The sequence below is a fragment of the Ochotona curzoniae genome, unplaced genomic scaffold (genome assembly GCF_017591425.1).
Source record: "Ochotona curzoniae isolate NIBS_2020 unplaced genomic scaffold, NIBS_Ocur_1.0 contig_520, whole genome shotgun sequence".
Taxonomy (NCBI): Eukaryota; Metazoa; Chordata; class Mammalia; order Lagomorpha; family Ochotonidae; genus Ochotona; species Ochotona curzoniae.
In genome coordinates this window covers 300,261-320,571 of record NW_024466457.1, presented here as the reverse complement: position 1 = coordinate 320,571, position 20,311 = coordinate 300,261, and the positions used below count along the sequence as shown (strand labels likewise).

General features: G+C 53.9%; 1 protein-coding gene across 2 annotated transcripts; it reads left to right on the top strand.

Annotated features, from left to right (window-relative positions):
* The first annotated feature begins 535 nt into the window (after positions 1-535).
* On the top strand, positions 536-19,770 carry MPP3 (membrane palmitoylated protein 3). 2 transcript variants are annotated; one of them, XM_040989240.1, is made up of 18 exons: positions 536-560; positions 717-835; positions 1,038-1,115; positions 2,444-2,524; positions 2,701-2,838; positions 3,382-3,463; positions 4,748-4,833; positions 6,296-6,370; positions 6,964-7,160; positions 8,163-8,227; positions 9,226-9,246; positions 9,779-9,820; positions 11,117-11,281; positions 11,359-11,439; positions 12,813-12,906; positions 13,047-13,155; positions 14,458-14,580; positions 19,594-19,770. In XM_040989240.1, exons 1-18 carry the CDS (start codon positions 536-538, stop codon positions 19,768-19,770), a joined length of 1,758 nt encoding a protein of 585 aa, XP_040845174.1. The 2 variants fall into 2 exon arrangements, with proteins under 2 accessions (XP_040845174.1, XP_040845173.1); XM_040989239.1 differs by having other exon boundaries at positions 2,420-2,524.
* Positions 19,771-20,311: the final 541 nt, after the last annotated feature.

Genomic DNA, 20,311 nt, shown 5'->3' with positions numbered 1-20,311 from the left:
TGGGGAGGTGGGGGTAGGGGGTCAGGGCTTGTAGGCCAGACCAGGATGTGTCAGGCTGGTAGCCTGGCACGGCCTCTGAGGGTGACAGTGGTGAGAGATACACCTGCTGAAGGGTGGAGAGCACCAGCTGTCAAGGAGGCTTGTCCTGGAAGAGCCGCCCTGGGTGTGGGTTGTAACTCCAGAGTAACCTGCTGAATCCCAAGCAACCTTTGCTGCTTTGGCAGGGAAATGGGAGTGTTAATATCCACGGCTCAGGCCTTGCACTTCTCATAGCTCACTGCCTGGTGTTTGGGGGGGAGGGTGGATGGGGGAGACAGGAGGCACCCAGGCAAGCTTGCTTTTCTCTCCTTTCTCTAAAAATAAATAAATTAATTAAATGAATAAGTAAATAAATAAATAACTGTGTTTCCATTTCCTCTCGATCTGAACTGGTCTCAGCCAGACCTGGCAGGTGTGTTGTCACTGTTGACGTCATCAACCCCGCCTCTGCCCCGTCCCCAGCACAAGGAACTCTCAGCAGCCCACCGGTCCAGGCATGCCCATGCTGTCGGAGGACTCAGGTGAGTGTCCCTTCCCCACCACTCTGCAGTCCAGGGACAGGATGCCCAGGCACCTGCTGCACCTGTGTCTGAGGGTCTGTTGATGAGGGAGAGGTGGCAGGGGGCACGGAGTTGCCTCTACCTCCCTGTCTCTCCTTCCCGGTTCCCCACCCCCAGGTCTGCATGAAACTCTGGCACTGCTGACCTCCCAGCTCAGGCCTGACTCCAACCACCAGGAGGAGATGGGCTTCCTGAGGGATGTGTTCAGTGAGAAGAGCCTGGAGTACCTCATGAAGGTGAGGTCACATCCTCCAGCCTTCTGTGCCCAAGCGTCTGCGGGTCTGCCCAGCCTCTGTGGCCATCCCCCACCCCTCCTGGGAGACAGGGGGCTTTTCCAGCCTGCCAGTCAGGGCTGCTTCTTCTGCTGTCCTGTACTGCTGATGACACCACAGCTCTTGGTGGTGTCCAGGGTAAACTTGACATTGGTTGTCTTTGCAGATTCATGAGAAGCTTCGCTACTATGAGAGGCAGAGTCCGACTCCCGTTCTGCACAGCGCAGTGGCCCTGGCTGAGGATGTAAGTACCAGGTTTCTTCTTTTGGGGTCACCTCCATCTTCTCTGTCTACCCCTCAGGTCTCTGTCTCATCTCTTCGCCCTTGCTAAGCCTGTGGGTACCAGAGTTGAGAGCCTGAAGGTGAAGAGCAGCTTCTCCTCCTCCTCTTCCCTGGGCCTCCTGCCAGGCAAGGAGGAGTTTGGGAGCGTTGGCCAGGGCTGGGGTGACGCCCACCTGCTGTGTGTTCTGGAGAAGTCTGTCTCCTGGGCTGTAGCTGGGAGCATTGAGCGGGATCAGCAGATGGCCATCTGTTCTGAGCTGGCGAAGGGGACTGGCCAGGCGACTACGCTGTGTTCTGGGGGTCCAGCTCACCGTCCTGATGTGGGGGCCCTTGCCCTTCCTGGTCTCCCCGTGGGTGGCTGGAGCTCAGTGATCTGAGCCGTCGTCTCCTGGTGCGTGTCTGACTTGGGGAACAGCTGGAGTCAGGAGTGGAGCCTGGGATCAAACCCGGGCACTGTGGTGTGGGATGGGGCATGGTTACTCTTAAGTGCCTGCTTGTCTCACTGTTTAAAGGGATGTTTTCCAGTGTGGACTTCTGTGCTTGGTGGCAGCAAGTGCTGTCTTGATTGCTTACAGAAGTAAGCTCTGAGTGCACATGCAGAACCTAGGCTGCAGCCCAGGGAGGAGGGCAGCACCCCCACCCCCACTCCTTGTTTTGGGTGCCCAGCTCCCAGGCTCAGCAACTTGTTTGTGGCTTTTGACCCTCCGAGGGCACCCAACCCTTCTGAGACTCAAGTCTTCTCACCTGGAGGATAGGGTGGTAGTAAGGGTGCTGAAGTCATCAGGTAAAGCCTGATTCAAGTCCTGGGTGTGACCTTGGGCAAGGTGTCGCAGGGGTCTCATCTGTAAGATGGCAACACAAGATGAGGGCATTTGCAAAGGCTCGTGGAAGCTGTCAGTCAATCAAAAGAGAAGTCGTTTGGGAACGAAATAAAATGGAAATCCCTGCCTTGTCCCTTTCTAATACGTGCTCTCCACAGACTTTCCCCTCTTAGTCTCTGCTACATTGAATTTGTAGCGAAGGTTCAGTCAGCAGGTGCACATGGTGTAAAGAGTGCACAGTAAGGGCTGCGTTACTTCTAGTCCGATGAACTTGGATACCTGCCGGCTCCCCCCAGGCCCTCACCTGATTTCCTCAGAAGCTGAGGGTCTCATCCATCCTTGGGTGCTGCAGGTGCTGCTGGTGGAGAGAGGTGGAAGAGGGGACCCTTGGAAGTGAGACTTAGAGAGGGGAGCTGCCTGGGGGTGGGGTGGCCCAGCTGCCCAGGATGTTGTGTTTGCTTCCCTGCAGGTGATGGAAGAGCTGCAGGCGGCCTCTGTGCACGGAGATGAGCGGGAGCTGCTGCAGCTGCTGTCCACCCCCCACCTCAGGGTAGTCCCCCCGTCCTCCCTGCCCGCGCCATGTGGGGTTGGATGGGTACCTGGGGGTCGGCTACTGAGTGAGGACTGCTTGGGCCGGTGTTGCCTCGGGGAGCCCCAGGCTCCTGTCCAGTCGCGGCCCTCTCTGCACTGTGGGTCCAGCCTGGCTCCCCTACACTTTCCCTGCAGGCTATGCTCATGGTCCATGACACCGTGGCCCAGAAGAATTTTGACCCCGTGCTCCCACCTCTGCCTGAGAACATGGAAGAGGATTTTGAGGAGGAGTCAGTGAAGATTGTACGCTTGGTGAAGAACAAAGAACCCCTGGTGGGTGCTTGCTTGTCCAGGCCGGTGGTGATGGCCGGTGGCAAAGTGGGATTCAAAACTGCAGCTCAGCGTTTAGCTTTACTGCATGGGGCAGGATGGGAAGGGCTTGTCATGTCTTCCTCATCTTAGATGTCATCTCCGTGGTGCTCCATGGCCCGAGTCCTGGTCCTGGGGCTTAGGCTGGGCCTGATGGACTCCCCTGGGCAACAACAGCAGTCTTGGAGCTCAGGACTGGTTAGTGGCAGGTTGAGAATGGGATGCGAAATGCTCCTCATTATCTGTGATGTGATTGAGCCAGCTCTGGGTTGGGCTTCACAGGAAGTGTGTTGCTTTCCTTCCAGGCAGGGTGACCTTGACGATGTTGGCCTTGTCCAAGGGGCTGTGCTAAGCTGAGATGTAGGTTTTACTACATCGCTGGCAGAGCCACCGGCCCACCCTGTGGGGTGGCAGAGGGAGGTGGGGAGGCAGCTGTGGGGACTGCAGAGGCGAGGTCTGGCCTTGGGGCTGCCTCTTAGGAGCCTGCCTGTTTTGTGTGTAATGCAGGGTGCCACCATCCGGCGGGACGAGCACTCGGGGGCTGTCGTAGTGGCCAGGATCATGCGAGGGGGTGCGGCTGACCGGAGTGGTGAGTGAGAGCTGGCAAGGTGGTGCTGGCCTGGCTGGACCAAGAGCCAAGGTCCCCGAGCCTCCCTGCCTTGCTGCTAGGGTGCCCTTGCCCCACTCCCAGCCTGTCACCTGGCTGGGAGGTGCTTTGATTTATGGGATTAGGGCTGCAGTGCCCATCTGCTTCCCACACTCGGGGAACTTGAATAGAAAGTACAGGGACAGAGTGCAGGGTTCATGCACTGGCTTAGCCCAATGATGATGAATATGAGTACAGAGCCTGAAATTGTTAGGGGGTCCCCAGGGGCAGGATGCCCCCTCCCTGGGTCTCCTGTCCTGTCCTGCTCCCCACTTGCTTTCTCAAGCTGCTCTTGCCAAAGGGAGGCTCTGTGTGTCCCAGATCCATCCGAGTGGAAAACAGGTTGTTGATCATTGATGTGGAAGAGCTACAAGGCCAGGAGGCAAGCCTGCTGGTGTGTGTGTGCATCCCCAAGTCTGGGGGACCCTGGTGACTGGATCCTGAACCAGTGCTTCTCCAATGCTAATAAGCACAGGAGTCCCCGGAGCCCCTTGGTCATGCGCAGTCTGACTCAGCAGATCTGGGTGCCTGTTCTGCCCCAGGGTCCTGGCAGAGACAGGTGGGGCTGGGGAGCCATAGCAGCATCCGCTGATTCACATTCCAAATGACCATAGCAGCCGAGGCTGGGCCAGGCCAAGGGTCTCCCATATGGGTGGCAGGGACCTAAAGATTTGGGTCATTCTCTGCTGTTTTCCCAGGTGTGTTAGCAGGGAGCTGGATCAAAAGTGGAGCAGCCAGGGCATGAATGGCACTTATATAGGATGCTGACATGAAGGGTAGCAGCTTAACCAGCTACGCCAAGTGCTGCCCCCTTAGAGATGCCTTTAGGTTTCTTTGTGGAGATTTAAGAAGGCTGCTCTTGGAGTGTGTCTGTGGAGTGGGTGAGAATTAATGATGTTGGAGGAGCAGAGGTCATAGAGGAGACTTCCTACACTGCAGGAACTGGGGTTGAATTCAGGCTCTGTTATTTTGTAACCCTATGACCTTGGGCAAGCTGCTTTGTGTGCCTGGGCGTTAGCTGCCAGCTTGTAAACTGGGGATGTCCCCTGGTGGTGGTGAGACTTCCATGCTGAGTGAGGTGTCCAGCATGCAGGGACTCAGATGGTCCTCCCCTACACCCTCCTCTTTTAACCTGGAGTTGGCCCGGCATGGGAACCCTTAGGCAAGCGCTGGCGGTGTCCAGAGCTGCAAGCTCCCCAGCTCATGGTCGGCTTCCGTGTCTGCCAGGCTTAGTCCACGTGGGAGACGAGCTCCGAGAAGTGAACGGGGTTGCAGTCCTGCACAAGCGGCCCGACGAAATCAGCCAGATTCTGGTGGGTGCCATGTGCTGCTGGGGTGGGGACGGGTCTCCCAGAGACCCAGAGCAAGGGTCCCAGAGCCAGGCAGTTTCTAGCCTTGGTTTGACTGTGTCCACAAGGAAGGGGCTGCAGGCCAGGTGGTCTGCCAGGTGGTCTTGGTAGCTGGGTCAGGGGGCAGCAGGACACCTGCTCTCAGTACAGCCTTCTCCTTACTCCCAGGTCCCTCTCCTACTGGGTCCTGGGTTTGAATCCTGGCTGTGCCTCATTGTAGCTGCATGACTTTGGACAAGTGATCCAGTCTTCTGGGTTGCAGTTCTCTGCCCTGTGAAGCAGGACAAAGGACTCGCAGCTCCTCAGAAAAGGATAAGGCACTCTCCACATTTGGGGATTCTGGGCTTGTGAATGCTGGGGTGAAGGTGGTCTGCCCAGTGCACTGTGCATGGGGGTGAATCAACATGGAAGTAGGGAAGAGGCCCCCTGTCATAGCTTGGTCTCCTGTGACCTGGTGCTTTCTGCTGACTCCCACTGCATGGGAAGAGGTTCGTCCTGCTGCAGCCCCCATCCTACCCACAGCCTGGCCCTTCTGGGTCGTGGCACGAGGGCTCCTTCCCTGCTGCTGGCCTTCACTGCCTGTGTTCCCAAGTAATGAGCTGACCTTCTGTATAGCAGTGCAAGGCCAGAGACCCCCCAAGAAGCTGACCCTCCTGGAATGACAGGATCCTTGGTGCTGGGACAAAGTCTCTGTCCCGCGGAGGGAGGGGGACCTCCCAGAAAGATGCCACAGGAAGGGCTTTTTAGGCACCCTCCCCACCCCCACTGCCCAGGAGGCAGAGTTGGTGCACTGTGTCCTTGAACTCGCACCTGACTCTCCCATCCCTTTGTCCCATGGTCATGCTCATGCTGGCTCTCACAGGTTTGCGTTTGTTGGTTCAGTCGGGGCACTCCTGAAAGGGTGGGCTGTGGGCAGGAGGCTGCATTCTAAAGATCAATTTCATTGATCTATTTTAACTTAATCTTTTACTTCCATTTTCTATTAAGTTTTCAAGATTGATTTATTTTTTTATTTGATAGGCAGAGTCACAGAGAGGGAGAGGAAGGGAATGGATGAGGGAGAGAGGGAAGGAAAGATTTTCCATCCTCTGGTTTACCCATTTCCCCTTCCATCCTTACCTCAAGTTGGCTGCAATGGTCTGAGCTGGGCCAGATTGCAGTCAGGAGCCAGGAACTCCATCCAGGTCTCCTCCGTGAATGGCAGGGACCTAAGCACTGGGGGCATCCTGTTGCCTTCCCAGGCATGTTAACAGGGAGCTGGATGAGACTTGGAGCAGCCTGACACCCCTAGGGGATGCCTGTGAGTGTTTAACCCATTGTGTCGTAGTTCATTCTCTGAACCTGGGTCTTTAGACCTCAGCAGTGAGGCTGGGCACTTGGCAGGTCAGACCTGGAAGGTGACCAACCTCTGCTCTGTCTCTGGCAGGCCCAGTCGCAAGGATCCATCACCCTCAAAATCATCCCGGCAACACAGGAGGAAGATCGCTTCAAGGAAAGCAAGGTACGTGCGATGGGTGTCGGTTCCGAAGCTACAGCTCCCTGGCCGGGGCTGGGGGCTTGCTCCAGCTGCATCTGTCTGCATGTACCTAAGGGGGTCTCCCATCTTCTGATTCACTGCCCAAATGGCCGTAATGGCCAGCCTATGCTCTGTATTCCTTGGGCAGGTGCATGTGGCCACAGGTGAAGCTTGCAAAGGCTCTTGCTTGGCGCTGTTGAATTTAATTTTCCTGGAGGACAAATCAGCTGTTCCTCAGGCTATTCCTTCTCTGTTTTTTCTGACCTGAGGTGTGACCTGACTGGCCACCTACGAGGATTCTTTCCTGAACTCTCAGGAACCTGGGAGCAGCTGGGCCTGGATGAGGGGTCTGTCCTTATAATATATGGTGGCAAAGAAACTTTTTTTTTCGCTTTTTCTTTTATTTTGATATTCTTTGCATAGTTGATTAGGGCACAGAGGGTCAAGGGTTGCAGGAAAGTGGGTAATACCATTGTTCCCACATTTTTTTTGTGTGTGTATCTGGGGTAAGGAGGGAGATAAAGGGAGAAGCCCCACCTGACCTCGGCAAAGAAACTGTTACTGCCTTTACCACACAGGTGTTCATGCGGGCCCTCTTCCACTACAACCCTCGGGAGGACCGTGCCATCCCTTGCCAGGAGGCAGGCCTGCCCTTCCAGCGAAGGCAGGTCCTGGAGGTGGTGAGCCAGGATGACCCCACATGGTGGCAGGCCAAGCGAGTAGGGGACACCAACCTTCGAGCCGGCCTCATCCCCTCCAAGCAGTTCCAGGAGAGGTGGGTTTTGGGGTGTATTGTCCTGGGATAACCCCACGCTGGCCAGAGACTTGGGCACCGACCTTGGTCTCTGCCGCTACAGCTAGGGGAGCCTGCTCCGTGTTGCTGCTTAAGGTGAGTACCTAAGGGCTTTGAACTTATTCTTCCCGTCCTGTGATAATTGTCTAAGACTTAACCTACAGACAGGATTTCTAGTTGTTGTTATTAAGTTTGTGGTTACTGTTGTCCCTTGGTGTCCTTGGGGATTGGGACCCCTGGTGGACACTAGAGCTCATGGATGCTCAAGTCCCTTTTATGCAATGCACAGTATCTGCATAATCTCCTTTACCCCCGCCCCCACACTCTTTAAACCGCCTCTAGGCTGTTTAGCTGATCTCATGCAATCCAAATATCCTGCAAATGGTTATTCTGTATTATTTAGGGAATAATGATGAGGAAAAAGTCTATACGTGTGTTCTATTTTTTCCTGGATGGTTGTGATCTGAGGTTGGTTGAGTCCCTAGGCAGGGGCTGTGAAGCTCTGATTGGACGAGGAGGGCAAGGATGGCTCACATCTTGATGGCATCATTCGTACCCGTCCTGTGCTTTTTATCTGAGTGTTGTATGCAGAATTTGCTTAAAAAAAAAAAACTTGAAATAACAGCTGGGGGTGCTTTCCACGGTGTGACCTGACACTTGTCATGTGTTGGACAGTTCTGTGTGTGGGACAGGGAACACGCATCCCTTCCCTGGCAGGCAGAGTTTGGTGTGAATCCAGTGGGGCTACAGTTGTTGTCTTGGAGCTGCTGGGACCCCACGATTTCTGTTGTGGAGGAGCTGGTAGTGGGGTGTTGCCCATCCCACATACCAGGAGAGCTTCTCAGAGGAAGGGTCACAGATAAATGACTTCATGATACTCTAGATGCACCTTTAGGGTGTCTCCACTTTCTCCATTCTAGAAGGTTCTCTTCTGCTGCTTCTCTGACCCAGTGCCCCGGGACGTCCCCTCTTGTGTCTCCACAGGCGACTGAGCTACCGGAGAGCCACGGGCACCCTACCCAGTCCCCAGAGTCTCAAGAAGCCCCCTTGTGAGTAGATGGGCAGAGAGGGGCTGGGGTTGGGACCTGGGAACTGGCGCTGGGTTGGAGGGGACACTGGGGTCCCATCTGTGCTGATAGGAGGAGAAGTAGGGTGGATGGGTAGGGGCAGTTGCTCCTTGAGGAGGGAGCCTCTGCATTGAGGGGCCCAGAGGGAGCTTCTGTTCGATTCCCAAGGGGCTGTCTCTGGAACTGACAGACCACTGACAGGGAGAGTAGAAGGATCCAGTGACTGTCCTTTCAGATACCAACGAAGGAAACCCAGTTCGAGTTGCAATTCAGATAGACTTGTTTTTCAGAGTAAGTATATCCCACGCAGTGTTTGGGATATACTTATACTGACATTTCTTGTGTACTTGAAATTCAAGTTTTCCTGAGTGGCTGTGTTTGTCTGCAGCCTGCCCCATGTGTGGCAAAGTCCAGCGAAGAGAGCTGGGCTGGGGTCTCCCAGACCTATTGTCCAAGACGCTTTCTTGCAGGCTGTGCTGCCAGGGCCTTTCTAATACAGGTGGCCTGGTGGCCGTGAGTTCTGAGCAGGGGAATGGTGGCTGCAGCGTAGCTGGCTGCTGGGCTGCCTCACTCTGCTCCACTCTGTGGTGTCTGCATGAGCCCGGCAGGTCCCTGGCCCAGACAAGGGTGAGTGGGTTGTATTCTCACCACAGGGAGAAGCTTCACTGGCCATTGCCAAGGGTGGGTACCTTTCCCTGCTCGCTGTCCAGTTGCAAGGGACAGGCCTTGATGTTCCCCCCGACCATCCTGGCAATGAGCTGGCTGGCTCTGGGCCACTAATGAGATGCACACAGCCAGACTAATTAGAGCAGGACATGGGATTTAATAACATGCACAGCACAGATTACAGCTTTGGAGGAAGAGCAGAGGGACAGATGGAAGGCTCTTTGGGCGCCGGGGGCCATGGCCGCTTCTCAGCTGTAGGGCTTCCCGTTCCCCTCCGCTAACACCACTCCATCTGTCTTTTGTGCACACCGCAGATGACCAGCCTTGTGACCAAGGTAGGCCGGTGTTTGTCCCCTGTGCATATGGACAGAGGCCCCTTTTCATGGCATGATCTGGCCTGGAGACACTCATTTTCCAGCCCCCACTGGTGGCTGCGTCCCACTCCCAGGGCTGCCATTCAGCTTGGCTCAGTCCTTGAAGCATCCAGAACCATGGGGACAGGAACTCAGGGTCTCTTCTCCACCTAGCTGACCCACAGGGTTCAGCCACCCTAGGCTCAGCTTGACTGACCGAGTGGCCAGCAGACTGGAGGGCGGGGGCTGCCTGAGTGGAATTTCCGCTGGAAAGCACCTGCAGCCCAGAGCCCCGCCCCGCCCTCCCTCCCTCTTCCAGGCGGGGCTACAGGGGTCCTGAGCATGGACACACAGGCAGAAAAGAGTTGGTTTTTGTGGGCTGTCCAGAACATGTGACCTCTGAGCTTGCCCTGAGGCTCCATCTGGGGGTCTGCCTGGTGGCCAGGGGCTTAGTTCCCCTAGCCAGGGGTGATGCAGTGTGACTCTAACCTCCTGCCCTCTGTTTGCTTCCCAGAGACCTGCGACTGTGAGGGCTATCTCAGAGGGCACTACGTGGGTGAGTAGCCGGGCTCTCGCTGACCCCTCCCCTTACAGCCGTATTGCAGCCTGCTGCCCACCCGGGGCTGCAGAGTCAGGGTGTCCACTTGAGCTTTGCCCCAGCATGACTCAGCAGAAGTGGGCTCTGGAGCAAAACAGCAGGATCTAAGCCAATCTCTTGGAGTCTCAAGTGCTTAGCAGCTGCAGCAGGTGTCCATCCCCCCTCGCCGTCTGAACTGGAGTTCTTTCCTTGTCTACACTGCCACCACGGTGACGGAGCCTTTTACTGGTCTCCAAGGATTTGTCATTTTTAAAAATGTCACCGTATTTTTTCCCCCAAAAGTTTTAGAGATGGGCTTAAAAAAAAAAGAGTAAGCTTTTATTTGTAAGTTATTTCAAAATTACAAAGAAATTGTAAGAGCTGTACAAAGAACTCCCTTATCCGCTGGTCCCAGGTACACTACTTGTTAACGCTTACCCCAGTGGCTTTATCGTTTGTTCCCTTCCCTCCCCTCCATGTCCCTGGGCACGAGTTCCAGGATCTCCCATGATGCTTGAATTTCTTGTACAAAATGATGTAATAGTTGCACATAACTGATACCCAGTCTCCCATTTCCATTAAACTATCTCTAGATTGCTTATGGTCCCTAACCCTGTTAAATGCTGCAGAACCCCTTACATTCTGCATCGTGTAGCTCTTACATTGTAGTGCTGATAAAAATGGGAGGGGGTGCGGGAATCTGTATGTGCTTGGCCCAATCACAATCTAGCCCCATCCTTACCCCCAGATATTTTCCATCCGCTATTGGTGGTGTCCAACCCTTAGAAGCTACAGAGAAGGCGGCTGAAGGGACAGTCTTTTCCTGAGTCACGTGAGAGTCAGTGGTAGCCACCCTTCTCTTAACAGCATGTGTGTCCTAAAGACGAGGACAAGTGACATAACTTCAGGATGGTGATCAAATTCCAGTAGTGTCATATGCTTTATTAAAATATGATCATCTGTTAGGCGTCCCTCCCACCCTCGGCTAGGATTTGATCTAGGCCTTGGTGGGTTTCCCTTGTCATTCTGTAGCTAAGGGACCCCAGGCTCAAGGTAGATGGAGAGATCTGCCCAAGGTCAGCCGTGTGCCAAGTAAAACCGTGACCTTGGGCCCTGGTGTTGCTGTGCTTCTTGCACAGCCCTTTCCTGGAGCAGGAGGAGGTTGGAAGGGATCAGCAGGACTTGGTTCCATCTCTAGACCTGACCAATGGAGGAAACCTTTACTGGGAGGTCCTGGGGTTAATGTCAGTGGTGTCCCTCTATCCCTCCCCCAAGCTGGCCTTCGGAGGAGCTTCCGCCTGGGCTGTCGGGAGAGGCCTGGGAGTTCCCAGGAGGGGAAGCCGTCCATGGGAGCTGAGGCTCCGGAGCTACTGACCTATGAGGAGGTGGCCAGGTACCAGCAGCAGCCCGGGGAGCGGCCCCGCCTGGTGGTTCTGATTGGTAAGTGACATCCTGGAGGGGCAGGGAAGGGAGCTCTGTGGGGACCCTGGTCAGCCTGCGTTCCCTGTGTTTCCCAGGGTCTCTGGGAGCCCGAGTGCACGAGCTGAAGCAAAAGGTGGTGGCCGAGGACCCACAGCACTTTGGCGTTCCTGTTCCACGTAAGAGAGCGTGTGTGTGTGTTTGCATATGTGTGTTATATGTGCTTGTTTGCATATGTGTGCACTCACCAATACTTCATAGTAACTCGATTCCCTGTGTCCATCCTAACCTTTACTTTGGATCCCAGGCACTACTTGCTGTAGCAGATTGTGAGACCCAGGTATGATGGGCAGTAACACTCTTGGTGCCCACTAGGACCTTTTGGGACAGAAGCAAGGGGACTGTGTGCGTGGTTCCTGGCTGGACTGGGCCGTGAGTCCAGAGTCCACTGCTGGCCAATGTGACAGTCTCTGTCTGACCCCAATGGGGTCCCCCAGTAGGGGGTGCTCCAACTTCCTCTTCAGAATGACAGGATTGATTTTTGTGCCTTGGTGACTTCCAAGGGCAGTGCAGGGATGTGGGGAGCCCAGGGGTTGGTCTAGTTTAGGCTGTCCCTGGCAGCTGGGTGCCAGCCTCTCAGGGTGGCTGGAAGATGCCACTCCTGCCAGTTCCTGAGGCTTCCTGCTTCCCTCCGTGGCCAGGCCTGCGGGCAGGGACCCTGGTTATTGAAAGTAGGGAAGTGGAGAAAGTGGAGGATGAAGAGGAGAGGGTTGAGTGCCATGCTTTCCTCCAGAGCTTCTATGTGCAGTAACTTGACTAGCTCTTCAGGTACCACTGAGGGAGGGATCAGAGAGGGTAAGTAACCCACCCAATGTCACACAGTTGGCCACGCTGAAGCCCCTGATCACTTCATGAGGTCACACTGTGCTCTCTCCCTGCTGCCACCACTTCCTGCCCATTCCTCTCTGGGAGTCACTATGGATCCTGCTATCAGGAAGTGGAAGCTGTGTGACTGGTGCTGCCAAGAGAGGATGCTATGGTAGCAGCAATGGGGCCTTTCCGGAGTGTTCTGGGACCACTCTGAAGCTTTGCTTAGGTCGTGGACTGGGCCCTGGTGTTGGGGGAAGGACTGCCTCTGGGAGCCAGCCTTCCCCGGAAATGCGTGTCCCAGCCCTAGTGTGGACACTTAGCAGACTCACCACAGCTGGCTGTTGTCACAGCTCCTTTGACAGAAACAGGGTAATGAGTGAAAGGCCCACAGCAGGGTCACATGTGGTTGTGGCCCCTTTGTCCTCAAAACTGAAAAGCAATGCAGAAAATAGAGGCGAGGATTGCAGGTTGTATATCATTCTCTAAAAACCACAGCGTCACTGGGACCGTGTAGATGAGGGGAGGAGCTTGGTGTGAGCCAGCTCCCCAGCTCTACTGTCGCCAGCCAAGGCCCCCAAGCACCATGCTTCACCACTGCCGAACAGGTGACCCCGTCATTAGAGCATCAGGGGACTCCCTATACCAGGACTTCTCTGCCCAGTTCTCGCTCTTTCTTTCCAAGACACCACGAGGCCCCGGGAGAGCCATGAGAAGGAAGGGGTCGAATACCACTTCGTCTCGAGACAAGCCTTTGAGGCCGACGTGCAACACAACAAGTAGGTTGCGGGATAGCGGGCCTCGTGTCTCTGTGTCCAGCCCGTTCTCTCTAGCTCCTGGGATGGCCGTGGCCGGGCAGTCTTTTCCTTTGTCAGTTTGGGGGAGGTTCACGGTCTTTCCCCCTCTGATTGCGTCTCAGGTTCCTGGAGCACGGGGAATACCAGGACAACCTCTACGGGACCAGCCTGGAGGCCATTCAGGCGGTTATGGCCAAAAACAAAGTTTGTTTGGTGGACGTGGACCCGGAAGTGAGTTCATGAGCTGTTTGGGGCTTTCCAGTTGAAGGGATTTTTAGCCCAGGGGATGGTAACCGTGCAGAATTCTGGGTGTGGCATTGTTCTCCGGTCTCTCCTGGGGAAAACTAAGTGCAAGCTTTGTATCCGCAGGTGCATCTCTAACCCTAGGCACCACACTGGATGCCAAGAGGGTGGCCCCTCTGGTGGCACAACAGGCCCAAGGCAGTAACCCCTGCGGGCAGCGACTCACACAGTAGATGCAGGCGGTGCTGGCTACTGTGACCCAGGCCAAGTCAGACGGTCCCCTCCCCTGCCGGGACGGGTGAAGTTCATGCTCAGGGAGTCGCCAGAGAAGGAGGCAGCCGAGTTGTTTGAAAGAGCAGAAGAGGGAGGGAGGGAGGCTGGCCCTGTGCAGAGCTTCAAAACTGTAGCCAGTTCTGCACACCCAGCCTGCTGTGCGCCACAGGAACCCCACCATCTTTTAACCTTGACTTTCAGAGAAACTCCCAAGCTTTGAACTCAGTCTGGGGATTTTTTTTTCTCCTGCTTTGGAGGAACAGAGCTCTAACTTTGTGATATCCACTGCAGGCTTTATTTTCTCCAAGTGCACTGGAAATGTGGTGCACAGAACATGCTGTGTCTGCGTGCGCACGCCTTCCCCAGCTGGGACCTGGTGGGAGCTAGGAGGCAACGTGCAATGGCTAAATGTCAGCTGCTTTTTTTTTTTTTTTAAAGTGATTTTATTGATTTTTTTTTCCTGTGGGGATGGGGGATACAGGTAATGTAAACAGCAGTTTAATACCAATATTTCCAAGCGGAGGTCTTTGCATTAGGGATAAAATGCACTAATGAAGGGTATGTGCTTTTCATATCCAAATGGTCTCTTTGATAAGTTCATCATTTGCCTTGCAAACCTTGTCCTCTTTGGGAACCTGGAGGAGGCCTGTGTAAAGGCACAGATTTTCCTGCGTGTCATTCACACAGAGTGCTGCTGGCCAGCTGGATGCACATTAAATTCCCTTCCCCCGTGCGTCTGGAACTGGCAGGTGGAGAAAAGGTTAATTGGAAGTGGAGGGCTGAGAGAGGCATCAGGTACCCTGAACGCAGGCTTTGGAACCTTCTGCTCTCAGCAAGTAGCCTTCAGGACCAGCTGGGTTCATGGTCCAAATGGAGGATGAGAAAATGAGTTGCCGAAGTCCACTGTAGGGTCAGTGACCTAAGGCCCTTTGCCCTGGAGGTTATGGGAGGAAGCTCTGCAGAAGTGTCTTTGATATCAGGAAGCTTTGCGTCTGTGATATGTTCCAACTTTCTCAGGCTCTCAAACGGCTGAGGACCTCCGAGTTCAAGCCCTACGTTGTGTTTGTGAGGCCTGCCCTTCAGGAGCAAAGGAAGACGCCCCCAATGTCCCCAGCTCGGGAGGACACAGCGGTCCTGCTAGTGAGTTGCATGTGGCTTGCTTTTTAAAAATTTTTTTCCCTGGGGACTCAAAAGGGGTTGCACCCGGGAATGCTGGGCTGCACCCGGGAATGCTGGGCTGCACATGTACTCATAGCCAAGGAGGGAGCCAGGATGGCCTTCTGCACGCCAAGACCATCTGTCCATGTCGCCTGCTGCCAGGACCCAGGCAGCATGGTCACAGAGCGGGAAGGCCTCCCAGTCCAGGCAGTGTGGCTTTGCCTGCACTTAGCCACCCTCCCCTCCCTTTTTCCCTAAGAAGGGACCAGGACGGGAGCCCTCTTCTGAGTGTGACAAACACACACTCAGCTGTGGAATTCCAGGGCAAACCCAGAGCTGTTTTTCATGTCTTGCCAGCTGACAAGATGATGGTCACTGCTTTCAAACCAGTTCCAGCCATCAGAGGGTCCATCAGAGGGCTTGCCAGTGGGTGAGCCACTTCAGCGTGTGTCTAAATGAGCATTGCTCTCACCACCACAGTGCTTAGGACCCCCACCCTGAGCCTAGGTGTTTGGCAGAATTGTCGCTTGACATGGAGACTTGGTGACTCATCTTTCTCCACAGTCAGGCAGGACAATGAGCTGGCAGTTGGTATGAGGGAGTCCGAGGCTCCAGTCTGGCCAGCTCCATTGGGAAGAGGCCCTCAGTGCCCCCACCCTCACCCAGCTCCGAGGGAAGCTCCCTGCCACTGTGGACTTTGGAAGTCCTTGATCATACCTGTTTTGTCACAGCTGTCCATCAGTCACCTAGGATGATGAGATTCATGGGGACATCAGAAATTTTCCCCTTAAGACAGTTCCAAGGAGACCATCAGCCTGGGTGCAGAGCTACTTAGAAACCTTGTGAGAGTGGGATGAGCAAGAATGTGTATTTAAACACTTTATCCATCTTAACATTTAATCATTTATTATTGAGTGCTAAGAATTCCTTATATATTCTGGACACAAGTCCCTTATCAGCTATGTGTCTTGCAAATATTTTCTCCCACAAATTTTAAAGCAAAAAATTTCACAGTTGTGGTCAAGTTTTGGTTATCTTTTTTAAATTTAAGATTTTCATGTCATATCTAACAAACTATTGTCCAATTCAAGATCCTGAAGATATGCTCTAGCTTTTTTTTTTTTTATGTATTTATTGGAAAACTAGAGTTACAAAGAGAGGGAGAGACAGAAAGAAAGAGAGCTTCCCTCCTCTGATTCAATCCCCAAATGGCCACCATGGCCAGGGCTGGGCCAGTCTGAAGCCAGAAGCCAGGAGCTTCTTCCAAGTCTTCTTTGTGAGAGCAAGAACCCAAACACTTGGGCCATCTACAGCTGCTTTTCTAGGCGTATCAGCAGGCAGCTGGATCTTAAGTGGAGCAGCTGGGAGTTGAACCAACACTCGCACAGGATGAGGACACTGTAGGTGTTGGCTTTACCCAATATGTCACAGAGCTGGCCCCGTTTAAAGATTTACTTATTTGTTTTGTTTATTTATTTTGGAAAAGCAGATATACAGAAAGATCTTCCGTCTGCTGATTTACTCCTCAAGTGGCTACAATGGCCAGAGTTGAGCTGATCCAAAGCCTGGAGCCAGGAACTTCTTCCAGGTCTCTCACCCAGAGTCCCAAGGCTTTGAGCCATCCTCTACTGCTTTCTCAGGCCATAAGCAGGGAAGTGGAGGGAGGAAGTAAAAAGGAAGTGGAAGAGCCAGGATACAAACCAGTGCCCATATGGGATTGTGACATATGGAAGGTGAGGATTTAGCAACTAGGCTATCATGCTGGGCCTCTACTTATTTTTAATTAAAAAAAATTTATTCTGACCTGGCGCAATGGCCTAGTGGCTAAAGTCCTCGCCTTGAACACGCTGGGATCCCATATGGGCACCAGTTCTAATCCTGACAGCTCTACTTCCCATCTAGCTCCGTGCTTGTGGCCTGGGAAAGCAGTCAGGATGGCTCAAAGCTTTGGGACCCTGCACCCATGTGGGAGACCCGGAAGAGCTCCTGGCTTCCAGCTTTGGATTGGCGCAGCACTGGCTGTTGCAGTCACTTGGAGAGTGAATCATCGGACAGAAGATCTTCCTCTCTGTCTCTCCTCCTCTCTGTATATCTGACTTTACAATAAAATTTTTTTAAAAAAAGTATTCTATTTGAAAGAGTTACACAGACAGAGGAAGAGACAGAGTGAGAGCAAGGGTGTGTGAGAGAGGGAAGATCTTCCATCTGCTGGTTCACTCCTCAAATGGCTGCAACAGCCAGAGCTGTCCTGACCCAAACCCAGGAACCAGGAGCTTCTTCTGGGTCTCCAAGGCTGCAGGATCCCAAGGCTTTGAGTCGTCCTCCCCTGCTTTCCCAGGCCACAGTCAGGGAGGGGAAGTAGAGCAGCAGGGACATGAACTGGTGTCCATATTGGATGCTGAACTTAGAGGTAGAGGACTAGCTAGGTGAGCCATTGTGCCGGCCTCGAGGCATGCCTGCTTCCTGCACCCACCTTTCCTGTGACTTTAGAAGCATGTGGGCAGACCCCAGGCCACGCTTGGAGAAATCTCTCCCAAGGGCCTGGCTTGGCTTAACAGGAAGCATTTGTCCACTGTATGACTTCCAAGGTCCAGGTCAGGGACCTGTGCTAGGGACCAGTTGTTGGGCACATTCCCTGGGCGTTTCTTTGCTGCCTGTAGGCTGGTGGAACTTTTGCCTCTGATGTTCCAGCTGATCTGGCATGGGACAAGGGGCAGCCTGGGGGACTTCAGGACCTGCTGAAGCTGCAGGTGGTGTGGAAAATCTTTCTGGGCCCGAGGGCTGCTTTCACACCACTGGAGAGTTCCTGCACTTCTTTCTGGCTCCAAGTGTTCACTAGGGAAACTGAGGCAGGCATTTTCCTTCTGTGATTTCTCAGCAAGCTCAGAGCTTCCGTCCGGGTGCCTGGAGGAAACAGAGGGCACGTGTTTGGGGGTGGAGAAGGTGAGATGGGACATGCAGGCTGCAGCACACTCCTGAGTGTGACAGACACCCTGCAGGACAGAGCAGCAACTGGGCAGCGTCTCTCCGTTATATCTAGTTTGTCCCCTGCTGGAGGGGAAGAAGGAAGGAGCATTCATGATCTCCGCCTTCTCTTGGGTTTTTACTGGGCCTCAGGGCCAGTATTGTGACGTAGCGGCTTAGTCTTCCACCTTGGATGCCGGCATCCTGTATTGTAGCACTGGCTCTCAACCCAGCTGCTCCTTTCCGACCCCGGATTCCTGCTCAGGGTACCTGGGACAGCAGCAGAATATGGCCCAAGTGTTTGGGCCCATGATACCCGTGTGGCAGGCCCGGATGGAGGCCGTTCTCAGCAGTTCCGGCTTTGGAGGCCATTTGGGGAGTGAACCCTCAGATGGAAGATACCTTTCCCTCTTTGTCTCTTCTTCTCTCACTTTCAAATCATTCCATCTTTTTCTTAAAGATTCATTCTATTTTTTATTGGAAAGTCAGATATACAGAGAGGAGGAGGGACAGGAAGATCTTTCATCTGATGATTCACTCCCCAAGTGGCCCCAACAGTTGGAGCTGAGCCAATCTGAAGCCAGGAGCCAGGGACTCTTCCGGGTCTCCCACATGGGTGCAGGGTCCCAAAGCTTTGGGCCGTCCTCGACTGCTTTCCCAGGCCACAAGCAGCGAGCTGGATGGGAAGTGGAGCTGCCAGGATTAGAACCGGTGCCCATATGAGATCCCAGCATGTTCAAGCAAAGGATTGTAGCTGCTAGGCTACCACACCAGGCCCTAAATAAATCAGTCTTAAAAAACCCTGCTTCCTAGATCAGCAGCCCTCATATCATGAAGTTGCTGATGTTTTCTGTAATGTTGGCCTGTGACTGGCGACTGAGAGAAGAGGAGGGAATGTTTTGAGTAGTGGGGGAAGTGTGTGGGCAAGACAGAAGTCACCCCTCTCCCCCTAGCAGCACGAGGAGCCTGAGCCCCCAGAAGCAGAGAGGGTGACAAAGGACTAGAAGGCATAGGAAGAGAGGGGAGTGACTGCCAGCGATCAACTGCGGTGTGTAATGTCACTGTCACTTTCCTTTCTTCTAAGTCTGCTGGGCTGTCAGCCTGCAGGTCCATCTGGTAGACCCCATAGATTTTATTTCGAATGGAGAAGCAAATGTCACCAGGTTGAGTCAGACAGATGTGGCTGCCTATCCCTTGATGTTAGGTGGCAGCAAAGCTATCTGAGTAATGAGGCCAGGGACCCTAAGGAAACAGAGGACTTGACTAGGGTTGTTCCCGCAGTTTCTTCAGTTACTCTGCTGAGCTCGCGTTGAGCCTCAATTGAGGAAACTGAAAGAAAATGCAAGTTCTGTGAGTCCAGCTGTCTTCGGAAGGTCGTTGGAATTCCTTATTCCCTCCCTTCCCCCTTTGTCCCCGGTGATTCTAGAAACGCTGGCCCGGCTTTTCTGTCGTGAACGTCTTTTATAGTTCTCTCATTTTTATTTCACCCAAATACACTGAATTACAGTATGGCCCACCAGCACCACGTCCGTGGCAGACCTCTCGGGGCAGGAGTTGTGATGCACACACACACACACACACACACACACACACACACACACACACACACACCCTCATTAACAGATCCTGATACACACACACACACACACACACACACACACACACCCTCATTAACAGATCCTGATACACACACACACACACACACACACATACCCACCCACCCTCATCCACAGATCCAATCCAGGCTTGCCTGGAGTGCTTCATGCGGTGGCTTTCAGTTCCCAGGTCTTGGGAAGGGAGTGGGAGGGGGTAGGGGGACAGTGAGTGAGTGACCACATGGTGACCGTGTCCATTGCTGATCCACTTTCTTGCAAGCTTGTTATGGTATTGTCATTCCGTTCTGTCCTTGGGTACACAGTTGGAGCTCACGAGGCACAGGCTTGTTAGCAGTTGCAGGTGGGGATGTTGCCGAGCACGCGGGGCTGTGTCTCGCGGGAGGACTGCTCTACAGGTTGCCCTCTTTCCTGGCAGGATGAGCAGCAGCAGGAGATGGCCGCCTCCGCCGCCTTCATAGACCAGCACTACGGGCACCTGGTGGACGCTGTGCTGGTCAGGGAGGACCTACAGGCTGCTTGGAGCCAGTTCCACGGGGTCTTGGAGAAGCTGAGCAAGGACACGCACTGGGTGCCAGTTAGTTGGATCAGGTAACATCTCCCAGGACTGCAGGATGGAGGGAACCTTGCGTATTGGCCAGCCCTGCCTCCTGATCCTTTGTCACCAAGGAGTTACAAGTGCAGAGAGGGGCGGGTCCCTTCCCTGCCACCATCTTCAGGCCATCACCAAGAAGCCTGGAAGTGGGAAGTCCTGTTTGTCAGTGGGTTTTGTTGCTGGCTATTCCTCACTGTGCCCTTTGGGTCTGTGATGGACGGGTGGGGGGCTTATCACATTTCCTTCATTAAAGTATCGCAGAGCAGAGGCCCTGATTGTACCTAAGTTCAGCAGCTCTGTGTTTGGGGTGGGGTGGTGGTGGCAGTGCATGTGCCGCAGTTGGTTGTGTGAGCACAGGGACGCCTCCTCTTTTGAGCTTTATTAGGAACTCAATTGTTCTAGAAGGGAGATGGTTCTGCCGATGTTGCTTTGTCTTCCACCACTGAAGTGTTGACTTTCAACCTTTTGCAGGTGATGAGGTCTGCCTGGAAACAGGTGGTTCTTTTCAGCTTATGAGCATCTGTGAGCCGTTTCTGGGTAA